Below are 14,463 nucleotides of genomic sequence, written 5' to 3' on the forward strand. Positions count from 1 at the left end.
GAATGGAAGTGGCACTTCCACTAATCAACTGCTAGTACACTTTCTCTGAGGTGGCCTCTAGCCTTGAAAGTGACTGAGCTAAAGCTTATAAAGTATATAAAGTATCCTAATATATAAAAAGCCAGGGGCTGTCACGACCGAAACAACCAGACGGATGACCGAACAGCAGGCTGTATGGGGCGACCAGGCCGGCAGGGGGTTAGTGAAGGACGACCAAACAACTGAACAGTAGGCTGTGTGGGGTGACAAGGCCAGCAGGGGGGACAGTTGGGGGCAATCAGGCTGGCAGGCAGGTGAGCAGTTAGGAGCCAGCAGTCCTGGATTGTGAGAGGGATGTCCGACTGCCGGTTTAGGCCCGATCCCCAGGAGTCTCGGATTGGAGAGGGTACAGGTTGGGCTGAGGGGGACCCCCCGCCCCTGCACAAATTTCATGCACCGGGCCTCTAGTAAAGTATATAAAGACTTGAGCTGTTTCACATTTATGGATATGCCTGCTTTTTAGCTGTGGTCCTCCATTTTTATAGACGAGGATACATAGTAGTATTATTTTAAGAGGAAAGCATTACAGCCCAAATGAAGAGAGCAGTTCGTTAACTTTAATTTGCCTAAAAGAAAATCTAAAGTTATGTCTTTCTGGGTACAGTTTCCGAATGTGCAGATGCTGTGGCAGTGGGAGGGGAAGGCAGCTTGCTTGCTGTTGGTGTTTTCTTCTAGGGCCGATGACTGCCGTGCTTACTACTAAGGCAGCTGCTTCCTGCCAAGGCTCAAAGGCTCTTCAGTGGAAGACTGGGAACAGAACAAGAAACTCGGGAACGGAACTAAATGGAAAAAAAAAAGCATATCTCTGGATTAAAAAAATCTAAGACAAAGCCCCTTTTCCTTCATCACTAAAGGAAACACACTCCAGATGATGCATTTTGTGCATAAATAACTCGAGACTGTCACTCTATTTCTGAGAAGTGGCTGTTCTCTGAGGGCATTATTCTTTAAACAACAGGTGTAGGTCATCTTCTAAGTTTAGCACAGGCAAAACAAAAACAAAAACAAAAAAACCCACCACAAAAAAAACACAAAAAACAAGCATTCCACACCCCTCAGAAGTCTTTCAGGTTAATTCCAACTAATAATGGCTACTATTTACTGAGCTTACTCTGTGCCAAACACTATGCTGCACTCTTCATGCACAACATCTCATTTAAAGTTCACAAGAACTGGGATGCTATGTACTTTGACCAGATGAGGAAACTGGAACTGCAAGAGCTTGAGGAATTTGCCCAAGGTGATTTTGCTACTAGTTTAAAAGCCTGTAATCCTCAGGCACGCTTAGATGTCACACGTGTGTATGGTACCCATAAAAATCAGATGATTTGGAGAGGTCATCTTTATAAAGATGTCTCCTAAATAATCTCTGAGCAGGAACAGGAGGACGCTTAGTCATCTAGCATCGTAGAACTGAAAGTTTCAAGACACAGAGTTCAGAATCAAGTACTTCACCACCATGCAGAGGGGAAATGCCTGACTGTTGACTGTGAGGCTTTTACTATATAGAATAGAGGCCTGGTGCGTGGGTGGGGGCTGGCTGGTTTTCCCTGGAGGGTGTCCTGGATCAGGGTGGGGGTCCCCACTGGGGTGCCTGGCCAGCCTGGGTGAGGGGCTGAGGGCTGTTTTCAGGCTGGGACTGCAGCTCCCAACTGCTCCTTTTTTTTTTTTTTTTTTTTTTTTATTTCTGAGCCAGCTTTAGCTCTGAGGCTCCAGCTCTTAGGCCTCCACTCCTGAAAGCAGGTATCTGGTTTGTTTAGGTTCTATAATCGAAACTCTGTATCAACTCCAGGTCTGAGATCCCGGCTAGCTGAAAGCGGGTTTCTGGCGTTTTGTTTAGCTTCTATTTTTGTTACTGTTTCAAACTGCCAGCTCAGAGGCCTGCAGCTGAAGGCGGGGAACGTTGGAGTCCTCCGTCACTGAAGCAAGCAAGCCTCATGTTAGTTTCAAGCTGCCTGGCTGCCGGCCGCCATCTTGGCTGTCAGTTAATTTGCATATCTCGCTGATTAGCCAATGGGAAGGGTAGCGGTCGTACTCCAATTACCATGTTTCTCTTTTATTAGTGTAGATGTTTACTTTGAATTTATATTAGTTCACACAAACACTCCATCCATGCTTTTGTTCCGGCCCTCCGGTCCAGTTTAAGAACCCATTGTGGCCCTCGAGTCAAAAAGTTTGCCCACCCCTGCCCTAACTCCATTAGTCACCATGACTAACGATTCCCCCCTATATAGACCATCCCCTAGAAGCCACTGGGGAGCTTGATCTTTGAACACGAGCTCATCTGTGACTCCAGGTTTGGTGCCATCCCCTTAACATTAAACCTCTACTTTATTGGCAGCAAACTCCTGTTAGCATTTGATTGGTCTTTGATGTGCACAGGTGAACAAACCCCCTTTAGTTTGGTAACACTAGTTTAGATGATAAATTATAACTTCCTCTCACATTCATCAAGCCATGATGATGGAAAGTGTATTTTATGTGATTCATTGCACTCAATGAGAAAATCAGACCAGACAGGGGATCTTGGCCAGCATATGATCACTTCTCTTTACAAGGGATGGTCCTACAAATCTTCCTATCACAAATACTATCCATAATGGTGGGCCACACAAGTTTGCATTGTCAGGACCCTCCAGGCCAGGGGTGGGCAAACTTTTTGACTCGAGGGCCACAATGGGTTCTTAAACTGGACCGGAGGGCCGGAACAAAAGCATGGATGGAGTGTTTGTGTGAACTAATATAAATTCAAAGTAAACATCATTACATAAAAGGGTACAGTCTTTTTTTTTTTTTTTTTTTTTTAGTTTTATTCATTTCAAATGGGCCGGATCCGGCCCGTGGGCCATAGTTTGCCCACGGCTGCTCCAGGCTGAATATCGAGTGGGGCAATCAAGACTCTCTCTGAAATGTCATTCAGGAGCAAATTATAGCACCTATAGACACTGAAGACAATAGCCCCACATGAGAAACACCTTATCTGTAAAACTTAGGTCATAGTCTAATGGGTGAGACATTTCCCCCTCATGGGTTGGTTTTTGTCACAGTAGTAAAACAAGACAACAAAAACAAAAACAATAACAAAGCCACACTGATTTGAGGTAAACTCTCTATATTATTTAGGTATAAGAGATGGGATACTTAATTGCTATATTTTCCAGAAGAATAGAATTAATCTGGTAAGGATTCAATAAAAGTAAATGGATGTAAATCCTTCTGTTATACTACATAAACTTTCACTTTAGAGGTTTTTTCATGAGATTTGTCTCAATAAAGTTAATTATTCAAAAATATCATGACGAGATAGGTTTTCAACTACACTTAGTTTTCCATAGTTCAACTGAACATGAATATAAATTTATTCTGGAGAGCAGCTCAATTAAATCTTTTAAAAAACTTAACAAATTGGATGTAAATATTAATTAAGCTCAGATTTAAAATATTAATTATACATAAATTAAAAGTTACTTCAAGCAACAGATTTGCCTGAGGTTTGGATATCATGTTATACTATGTTATGTTCAACAACATCCTCTCTGCCCATGCTTTCATTAAAGTAGAGAGATTTGTTATGAACAGTGACAATTATTATTAAAGAACTGAGTTGGAATTGCTGACATTAAAATCTGAGCGTCCTTCTCCCTGGTTCACTTTCAAATATATTTTAAAATTTACATTTCAAGAGATTCTAATGTCTTTTTTTATATAATAAACTCTTTGAGTATCACACATGCAGAAAAAAATGAACAAATAGTAATTTTTTATAATTCAATGAATGCTTTTATAGGTTAATTTTTATTTGTTTTTAAAATTAATTTCAGAGAGGAAGGGAGAGGGAGAGAAAGAATCATTGATCAGCTGCCTCCTGCCTGCCTCCTACTAGGGATAGAGCCCACAACCCAGGTGTGTGCTCTGACTGGGAATCGAACGGTGACCTCCTGATTCATAGGTTGATGCTCAACCACTGAGCCATGCTGGCCGAGTAATTTTTAATCTAGCAATTCCACTTCTAAGAATTTATACTAAATTTTTTTAAAATCCAGAGGCAAAATGTCTATCGTGGCTATAGTACTTATAATAGATAAAAAATGGAAAACTATAGATCATAAAAAAAGATTTATTACATTCCTCCATCACACTAATAAATGGAAAACTGCGCCATTAAGAGGAGATAAAGGAGGATGATAAAGAACTAGATCCACTGTCGTAAAAAGATAACAGTATTGAGTGAAAAGTGACAAATATTATGTAATCCATTCTTCACATTATTTTCATTTATATAAAAGTTTCTGTCTGAGTCTAAAGAAAGCTCTGTGAGTATCTCTACTAAATGTCAACAATAATGGTATCTCTGGTGGGATTTAAAGTGATTCCCAACTTGTTTTTCTATATTGATATTTTATAACTACTTTGTTATAATAATACCATTTAATAAATGCTTAGGGCATACAAGACACACACACTATACACACACATATGCACATCTTAAATACATTATTTCACTTAAGTCTCACACATATCAGTAGAGGAATGCATTACTACCTCATTATACAGATAGAGAAATTGAGGCTTAGTGAGTTTAAGGAATTTGACCATTATAACATATCTAAAGCCAATATTTATAGCCAAATCTGTTAGAACCCAAAAGCCTTTCCTGTTAATAATAAGAAACATTTCTAAGGGTATTTATCTGGGGTGGGGAGAAAAGCCATAGGACAGCACATTTTAATCCTATGGAATTTTAAATCCAATTAACAAAGCTTCTCAAAATAGGATTCCCAGACCAAGAAACCTATATATATATATAAAAGCCTAAGCAGCCGAATGACCAGTCGCTATGATGAGCACTGACCACCAGCGGGCAGATGCTCAATGCAGGAGCTGCCTCCTGGTGGTCAGTGCGCTCCCACAGCCAACCTCCCATGGCTGGCCAACTTCCTGCTTCAGTTTTACAGATGGGAGAACTGAAGGGAAGTAATGGACACCTAAGCCAGGGATAAAAACAGAGAAGATGACTAAAACTTACATAAAAACACAATTGCACTAGAATGAAGAATATCATATTAAATTTTTCTCCAAAAGACAAAATAAATAATAATAAGCTCCAATATCTTAATACTTTGGGCAAAGGAGCAGGTTTTGAGGACTAAGTTTAATAGATGCAGCTTCAATTTAATCTATTTCTTGTGCAGTACAATGTTCCCAAAGGAACACATTCATTTGAAAAGCTTAAGCATGAAAGATTTATTTTCTCTCAAGCAAAACTAATTAAATTGAAATACCTTTTAAAGGCAAAGTAATAGTAATATGTAGTTCACATCATTCTAAATTTGATATATCGGGAAAATAGTAAGATATTCTTCTGACTCCTAAATGCTGGCAATTTTGAAAAATATTGACTTCAAGGAAGTAAGCAGAGAAATATGTTTGTGCTGCTCTGATTTTTAGTGTTTCCATGGAAGTTGGTCCAATTGCTATAGGTTGGTTCACTGACCAAATTAAATAGGTGCCTGCAGATAATTTCCTATTACCTTCAGGGCATAGGAAGGAATAAGTAACGGAAGGCAGAAATATCTACCTCTTAACAGCTCATTAATATTGCAGGGGAATCAGGTTTTCCTAAGAGGCTGAGGCATTACAGCCCAATTCTATTAATGGTATTGTTAGTCACATAAATAAATAGAAGTCAGATGACCTGACCTAGAATTCCTTCTTCCAAGAACATCAGCACATGCTATGAGTTAAGACATTCCTCAAACTGGTAATGCCCAGTTTAATGTTTGCTTATTTCATACTAACAATCAGATTAGAGCTCTACTCTAATTTCCTCTATTACTGGAAGTTTGGGCTCTTGCTTTCAACATATTTTCCTTCTCTCTCTCTCATCAACAAAAAAATAATGAAATAAAAATATTTTCCTTGCTGCTTCTGTAGACATTGCCACAAACCAATCCACCTGTGTGTGTGTGTTTTCTTTTTCTTTTTTTTTTACTTAAAAACATTTATTTGTGGTTTGCAAAGTGTGAGATTCATTTTCCCTCACAAGTGTCTAAAATTGATTAGTATGAATTGAAAATGAAGTCTGATTTTCTAATCCTCTCTTTAATGTTTCCACCACCTTCACCCATTTTACCCACCTTTCTTTTTTTTTTTTTTTGCTTTTTTTTTTTTTTATTGCTTAAAGTATTACAAAGGGTATTACATATGTATCCATTTTATCCCCCCGCCCTAGACAGTCCCCTAGCCTCCCCTATCCCCCAGTGTCTTATGTCCATTGGTTATGCTTATATGCATGCATACAAGTCCTTTAGTTGATCTCTTACCCCCCTACCTCCTGCCCCCCAACCCTCCCCGGCCTTCCCGCTGCAGTTTGACAATCTGTTTGAGGCAGCTCTGCCTCTGTATCTATTATTGTTCAAAAGTTTATAATGGTCTCTATTGTCCATGAATGAGTGAGATCATGTGGTATTTTTCCTTTATTGACTGGCTTATTTCACTTAGCATAATGCTCTCCAGTTCCATCCATGCCGTTGCAAATGGTAAGAGTTCCTTCCTTTTTACAGCAGCATAGTATTCCATCGTGTAGATGTTCTTTTTTAACATTAACTTTGTCAGTGAATCAATCCTAGAGAGGCAGGATTGCATCACATATATGTGTTATCTTTTCAAAACACATCTCATACAGAGTCTGGCAGTGCCACACTCCTCTGCATGACAGCGCGATAACTGCACAAAGACATATACACCAGTATGTTATAGTATTATACCACTCAATAAAAAGGTCAGTGCAATATGATTCTGTTTTTTATATTAACCATAAAAATCTATGTTTGCACAGATGTATATGACTCGGCATGAGACAAATAGGAAAAATGTTAACAATGGTTATTTCTGGAGGAGTAGTATTACAAAGGTAAAAGAGAAAACAATAATTCTGTTATGATCACATGTTACTTTAAAAACATGTGGAAAGTATAGCCTATAAATTAAAAAAGAGAAAAATAGCAGTGAGAAACAATACCTTATGACAACCCAGTATGTTAGGGAGTCAATTAGAATTAAAACCTATTTGCTAACTGAATACTTTCGAATTATAGCCAGAAACATAAATAAGGATGGGCAATAAAATTTAGAGAGTCAAAGCAATTTTAAATTATAATATGCAAATATTATGAAAACCCGTGACCCTTCGATCCCCCGGCCGACGCTCTAACCACTGAGAAAACTGTCCTGGGCCAAAATAAAACATTTTAAACATAAAGTTGGGATTGGAAAGTCCTGAGCTGTAGTTCAAGTAGAGAATCACAGAGAGACATTCTGAACCACACACTCGGTAGCAACAAGGAAGGTGTGCAGCCTGGATGCTGGTAGAGCTCACAGAAACCACTGCATACAAAGCCATGTGTCAGCAACCACATTACCTGGGAGTTCTGAAGGGATATTTGGCATTTTACATCGGAACAGGAGTATGTGCTACCTCTATATGATTATTTTTATTGTATTTCCGTTATTTTTTAGGAAATTGGGGTGGGGTGGGGTTAACATGTAATGTGTAATGTTTCCTGACTTAAAATAATGAGAAATAGACTCATGGTTACTGTGTTAGGTGGAACATCTGATTTTCAGGTTGGAATGCTGATTTTAGGCTTTTATCTTAAAAACTATAATTAAAATACACAATCACATTTTTGATAAATTTGAGCAGTCGTTTGATATTGTTAGTAAGTCAAACTTGGAATAAGAATCTTATTAAAACGTTTACTTTAGCCCTAGCCAGTCTGTTTCAGTGGATAGAGGGCTTGCGGACTGAAGGGTCCCGGGTTTGATTCTGGTCAAGGGCACGTGCCCGGGTTGTGGGCTCGATCCTTAGCAGGGGGTGTGTAGGAGGCAGCCGATCAATGGTTCTTTCTCATCATTAATGTTTCTATCTCCCTCTCCTCCTCTCTGAAATCAATAAAAATATATTTTAAAAAACTTTTATTTTAAGCTTTGTGCCTTAAGATTGCATTGCGATTAGAAGTGACTCTAAATTTCTAATTCTGCAAATAAAGCAAAATACAGAAATAAATTCTATGTTGAGGCTGGCTGTTATAAGGAAACCCTTTTCAATAATCTAAGAGCATATCTTTCCAGAGTGCATTTCAGGTATGGTCACTGCATAGCCAGGAGCAGGCCTGGGAGGAAGTGGAGGCGGGGGTGGGGGGGTGGGGGATGGTGTGTGTGAGGGGTGGGGGACTGGGAAAGGAGGGAGCAGAGGCCTGGAGAACTACCCCGGTGTCATGCGAAACCCGAGGAGAAACTGCAGAAAAGAGAGGAGAGCCTCCAGAGGCAGCCTGAAACCCAGTTATCCCTCCCAATGGCCAGTGTCTTCCCAGCACACATTCCCAACCCATTGCTTATATTCTTGCCCCAGTGACCTACGTTTCCTCAGTTATCCTGACTTTTACTTTCTGCTTTCACTGCATGTTCTCTCCATGACGTTAAGATCACATGGCTCCCTGTAGAAACTTCCCATAAAGCTCTGGTGGAGCAGTAATGAGGACTGCTATGGTGAAAATGAAATGATCGCACTCCTCCAAAAGATCAGAAGGAATATAGGTCTTTAGTCTAAATAATTCAGCAGCATAAAGACACTGAAGTGTGACTAAATAATTCAAAACTCCTTCCACAACGGGCCAGAGACAGAAACAAAAATGGCGGGAGTAGAAGATAAAGACTTCATTGCAGGAAACCCGGAAAAGAATGAGGCCACTCGATATAAGTGCAAGGTTTTACATAGTATTTCCTGCAGCCTGAAGAGAAAACCTTGGCTCTGTAGTGGCCCTGAGGGGGGAAGCTCTTAATTATGGAGCTCAGAGGAGCTCTCACATTGGACAAGAACAAACTCAAAAATATTATTTTCCTTTTCTGGTTCTTGGGAGACAGGTATAATTTCCCTGACTGCATTCTTCTTTTAATGGATTCAAAGTGGCATTAAATTTTTAGAAAATAAAAAGAGTAACTGGGTATTGCATTGTGAGAAACCACTTCAGATATTGTAACTGCATTAATCTAGAGCTACCCAAACTACAAAATGAGAAATTCACTGATAACGTTCTGAATCTAGAATCTCTATTAATCCAAGAACTAAATAACTTAAAAGCAAAGCCCTTAGAGTCAGAAAAGCTAGTGTTCACATGTTTATTCTGCCCTTGGTGCCTCAGTTTCCTTTTTTGTAATACAGGGGTTAAAATAGCACCAACTTTCACTGGGCCCTTGTAAAAGTTGAGAGCGGGAATGCATTTAAAAAATTTAGCACTGCCTCATAAATAATAAGTATTCGATGTTAGCTCAGTTCCCAACACAGCTCTCCCATTTCCATATCTCCCAATTGGTCTCTTAATGAGTACATCTTTATATAACTCAAATGAGGTAGAACACAGTAGATTACTGAGGGAAAATGATTTAGCAAGACACAGCTACTGACTACAGTGCTATAATGGCAGGGATGGGGGTGGGCTGGGAGGAGAGTGGACGATATTGCACTTTGAAGAAAGGAAAAATGTTGCACACACAGGAGAGGTCCTCCACTGTTTTGTGTGTGAGGCTGACCCCATTCTTCTGCTGGCTTTCCAATTTGTTAATTAGCCTGTAGACTATTTTTAAGAGTCACATAATGGGGAGACTATAGCTCTGCATGGGAAGATCATATTCAGGACTTGCTTACAGTATTTATTTTAGTCAGGTTTGATCAACTGATTTTTCTTCTTTTTTTCCACTTTTTCTTTAAAATTTTTTTTTAAAAACATATATATTTTATTGATTTTTTACAGAGAGGAAGGGAGAGGAATAGAGAGTTGGAAACATTGACGAGAGAGAAACATTGATCAGCTGCCTCCTGCACAGCCCTCACTGGGGATGTGCCCACAACCAAGGTACATGCCTTTGACTACAATTGAAACTGGGATCTTTCAGTCTGCAGGCCGACGCTTTATCCACTGAGCCAAACCGGTTAGGTGATCAACTGTTTTTTTAACTGCTTTACTGAAATATAATGGATATACAATAAATCACATGCTTAAAATGTAAAATTTGATATGTCTGAACACTCATGAAACCATTGCCATAATAAAAAAATTGGCCAATCAATTTCTTTTTGCATGTTTAGCTATTGTAAATCTATCTGTGTTAATTAAACTGTAGGAAAAAGAAATTGTTTTGCAATTTTGAAATCCTTTACTTTCTGCTCTGTAAACTAGTGTTTCTGCAATGGGATATTTTATTACATGACGTCTCTTAGGGAATAATTATTGCATTAAAAAGTACAATTTATAAATCTATGTATGATATTAATCTAAAAGAGCCAATCTAAGATGACAGAAGCTTTTGACTATAAATTAGAATCTTATCTATGGATGCACAAAAGCTTTTAATTTACTTCCTACTGTACTATGCTCCTATATTGCACCTAAGTTTTCCAAAAGACTTCAAAAATAATTCAGTGTCAATGAGCAGAGAGTGAAGGATCGACTGCTGAGACTGGTGTGTGGGCAGGTACATGGGTCGGTCACTTAACCTTTATGGTTCCAGTTCTTTTCTTTTATCAAATAAATACTACTAGACAGTCATAACTGAATTTACCTGTAGTTGTATGTCTTTATCCCTGGCAAATAAGGGACATATTCATGCTTTTTATTTTTGATGGTTCTTAAATAAACATATACACATGCAAAATAACAAGATTTAGTTGTGGTGATCCTGCAGGTAAATGTTACAAAGGGAATGTACTTCATCCATCTTGAAGGACGTGTGAGCCAGACGAGACACAGCCCTCCATGCCCCCCGAATCAATTGTGCATTTCCTGGGCCACCCACACAGGTTCCTCTGGCTGCTTCGGTGACCTGACAAATCACTCCAATTCCCGGCACAGCACTATCGGGTCTTGCTTCCCACATGTGCACTGTAGGAAAGATTATAAATAAATCCTATATTCCTGTGACAGCACCATGAGCAGGCTCGTGTATTTTCTGGGACTAATTGCTTAGGGAAAGCCAATACTCTAGAGCAAGTCTCATTCCAGTCTACATGGTAATTATATGTTAATGCATTTTGAAATTAATTCAGAGTCTCCTACCCCCACCCCGCTAGCATCGCAGTAAAGGGCAGAGAAGCTGAGACTTAATCACATCGTCTTCTGGGGGCTTCATGTAAGATTTCTTTTGTATATGAACTGGGCCATCGATCGGCAGAACTAGCTGGCTGCTCTTCCACGGGAGCAAGGCAGTCGCTCAGCAACAAAACTGCTGGCGGACGTCCTGCCAAAAATCAGCCACCCACAGGCTCCGGGAGAGAAGCAGTCTCTGACTTCGAAGAAGCCACCATGTATGTCCCACCCGTCCCTTTCCTACCTTCTCTAAATTAGCCTCAGGTTAGGGCTTAAACAACTCAGATCAACCATAAATAAAAGGAGGCTGGAGTAAAGTAACACCATAACAATAACAAAAAGCAATAATGAGAAGTGAGATGAGCAAATGGCGGGACTGTAAAAATAATCAAGGCAGGGATAACGTGACCTCAACTGAGGAGAGAAGCCACAAAAATAAATGGAGCGTGGGTGGATAAGCAAATACACAGATGTGCCCTAACCTGGAAATCTAGTCAGCATAATCTAAGAACCACTGTACATGCCTCTATCATAATGCATTGCGCATGCCATGATATCATAATGCCATCATTTAACACACCGCAATAGGCAAAGGACTACTGTGGTAACTCCTGGCTTGACCTTCCCTGGCACTCGTCATGAAATCAATGTCTTATTCTCAGTTAGAAAGCACACTGGATTGAATATCATGCTATATACAAATTCCTCACATATCATAGAGAAATGATTGAAATTTTTTCTCAGCTATAAAAAGACACCAGGAAACTATTTTCCAAAGGAATATTTTCCTCCTGTCACCCCTGACCTAGAGCCAAAAGTCACGTGAGAAGATTGGTTACAACTGATTAAGAATCCAATATGTGCATTTTTCCATTCTCTCAGCTTTTCAAGACGCTGCATGGAGCTGGTGAGGAGTAGATGGCTTCCCTCTGGGAGACCCCTTCAGAGGCAAATGCACGAATATAAACAAACCAAAAAGAGCTGAAATACAAAAGTCCATGAAAAATATTATTTTACCAACAGCATCTGAAAAGTTTGAAGGTATTACTACCATGTGCCAGACTTTATCTTCTCTCCTTAATTCTCATTACACCCTCTGAGGTTGCTGCCACACAATCGCTAGGCTGATTTGGCTCAGTGGACAGAGTGTTGGTCCCCTGCAGATTGAAGGGTCCCAGGTTCAATTCTGGTCATATGCCCAGGTTTCAGGCTCGATCCCCAGTAGGGGGTGTGTAGGAGGCAGCCAATCAATGATTCTCTCTCATCATTGATGTTTCTATCTCTCTTTCTCCCACTCCTTTCCTCTCTGAAATCAATAACAATATTTAAAAAAATGATACTTGATGAATGAATAATTTCCATTTGATAAAGAAGGTAACCAAGGATTAGAGAAGATAAACAGCTAAAATATGTGATGCTAGAGTGTGTTCCAACATATTTTAATATTTTTTTTTAACAAGAGAAATTGAGAGGAGTGGAGTGGGATTAAATTATTGCCATGTTTAATCTTCTTTCCCTTTTCATCTCTGAACGGAGATTAAAATTGCTAAATAGCAACAAAAGGATCAAATTCAGAAAGTCAAAGGAAGGAATAGGAGGTATCCAATATGGCAATTTATTAATTTTTTTTTCCCACCCAGGAGAGCTCTTCCAGCTTCTAGTCTAGAAAACAGGTATTGAAGTTTCTGTCTGCAAGGGAGGAAATATGATCCAAATAACAGTCAACTGTGTGCCAGGTACCCTGTTAAACTCCTTCTAAAATGCAACTAATACCTGAAAGAATTGATAGGAGTTAAAGTAGGTCTTCGAAGTCCAGTTCCCAATGCCCTGTACAGTGTTGACTTCTGTGTGTGGCCTGCAAAGCGGTCTCATTACTCTGCAGCCACACTCATTTGTTACTGCTATCTAATAAGATCCCAGACAGAGAAATAAAACACCAGTGCTCCTGTTTATTGATGAAAACACCTAGAGAGTAATTATCTTCTTTTATTTCTATCCTGTTCTTATGTGGCTTTAACCCACATCATCAGCTTCACCGATAGTAACCATTCCTTGACAATCAGATCACAAGGTTTCATTGGCTCTGGCACTTTTCCAAAAAATTAAATTACAACAGCAAAAATAAATGTTAATAAAAACAAAAATAGTTACTATGTAAAATAGTAAAAACAAAACACAAAAATACATACAATTGTCATACTTATGGTTAATTCAAAACCCAGAGCATTTTGATAAATGCTAATAATATTATATTAATACATAATCAAATTAGTTTTGAACTTTTGAAAATTAATATTAAAAACAAGACTTATTTTTTTAATATGTGTCCATGAGATTTTACTTAAAGGCTTCTAAATTATTTTGAGAGATTTGTTTTTACTCAAGCAGCAAATAACATTTGCACGTGACAATATGGTTTTTATTTTTGCTTTGAAAAATGATTTTAAATAGTTGAAGAAAATATAATTTGTCAACACTCTTCTCCTTCACCTCATTGTATTGTACACTATCTCCTGTACCCCTTCACTTCACCAGAAGAGAAGTAAAAAAAATATATGCCCCTTACCTCTAATAGTTCATCTCCAATACGCATCCGTCCGTCCGTGGCAGCGGGTCCTTCTGGGTTAATTCCCACCACAAAGATGCTCATGCGTGACCTGTCCTTATTGCCCGCAAGGCTGAGTCCAAGTCCATTCTTATCCTTTTCAAGTTCAATAATGTGTAATTCTCCTGGCAGATCTGCATATCTTTGCCTGATTTTTTCTATTAAAATAAAGATAAAGAGAAAATTAAAGAGAGCAGTTAAATTTATATGACAGAGATGTCAGCATTCCCCTAACCATACTGTGATTCCTCTACAATGAATGGTCCTTTTGGAAAATGAAGTGCTTGAGGTCATTCATAGCCTTATGTATAAGTTACAGTTAAGAAATCTTTACATCTATCTAAGAAGGTAGTTCACTCATAAAACTTTTCCTGATCGTCCAGTTTCACACTGGCCTAGGCTTTCCATGGGTTATTTTCTCACATAAGACGGTCAAAACAATGTGGTGAAAATCCTGGCCTCCCTGCACCCTCTCCAACAAAAGGGGGGGCGAGGCGGAGACAAAGAATATTTACGGAGCACCAGCTATATGCCAAGCAAAGTGATTGGTCCTTGAGATATTATTTTGAACAAAGCAGACATGTTCCTGTTGTGGATTTGCAGTCCAGTAGGAAAGAAAATAAACAATTATTTTTAAATAATTACATTTCTTTAAAGTATGCAAAGGTTACAAAA

The 14,463-nt window shown here is 39.0% G+C and overlaps 1 protein-coding gene across 14 annotated transcripts in view; it reads right to left on the minus strand.

Moving 5' to 3' along the window:
• PATJ (PATJ crumbs cell polarity complex component) overlaps positions 1-14,463 on the minus strand; it is a 305,718-nt gene that overhangs the window by 105,300 nt on the left and 185,955 nt on the right. For all 14 annotated transcript variants that reach the window (XR_009451968.1, XR_009451967.1, XM_059689351.1 and 11 more), the window contains one exon: positions 13,750-13,946. Coding sequence is in view for 12 of the 14 variants with exons in the window: in XM_059689351.1 (XP_059545334.1) it covers positions 13,750-13,946 (197 nt within the window). In the remaining 2 variants the exon portion in view is untranslated. The remainder of the gene's footprint in view (positions 1-13,749; positions 13,947-14,463) is intronic.

This window comes from Myotis daubentonii, chromosome 3 (genome assembly GCF_963259705.1).
Source record: "Myotis daubentonii chromosome 3, mMyoDau2.1, whole genome shotgun sequence".
Lineage (NCBI taxonomy): Eukaryota > Metazoa > Chordata > Mammalia > Chiroptera > Vespertilionidae > Myotis > Myotis daubentonii.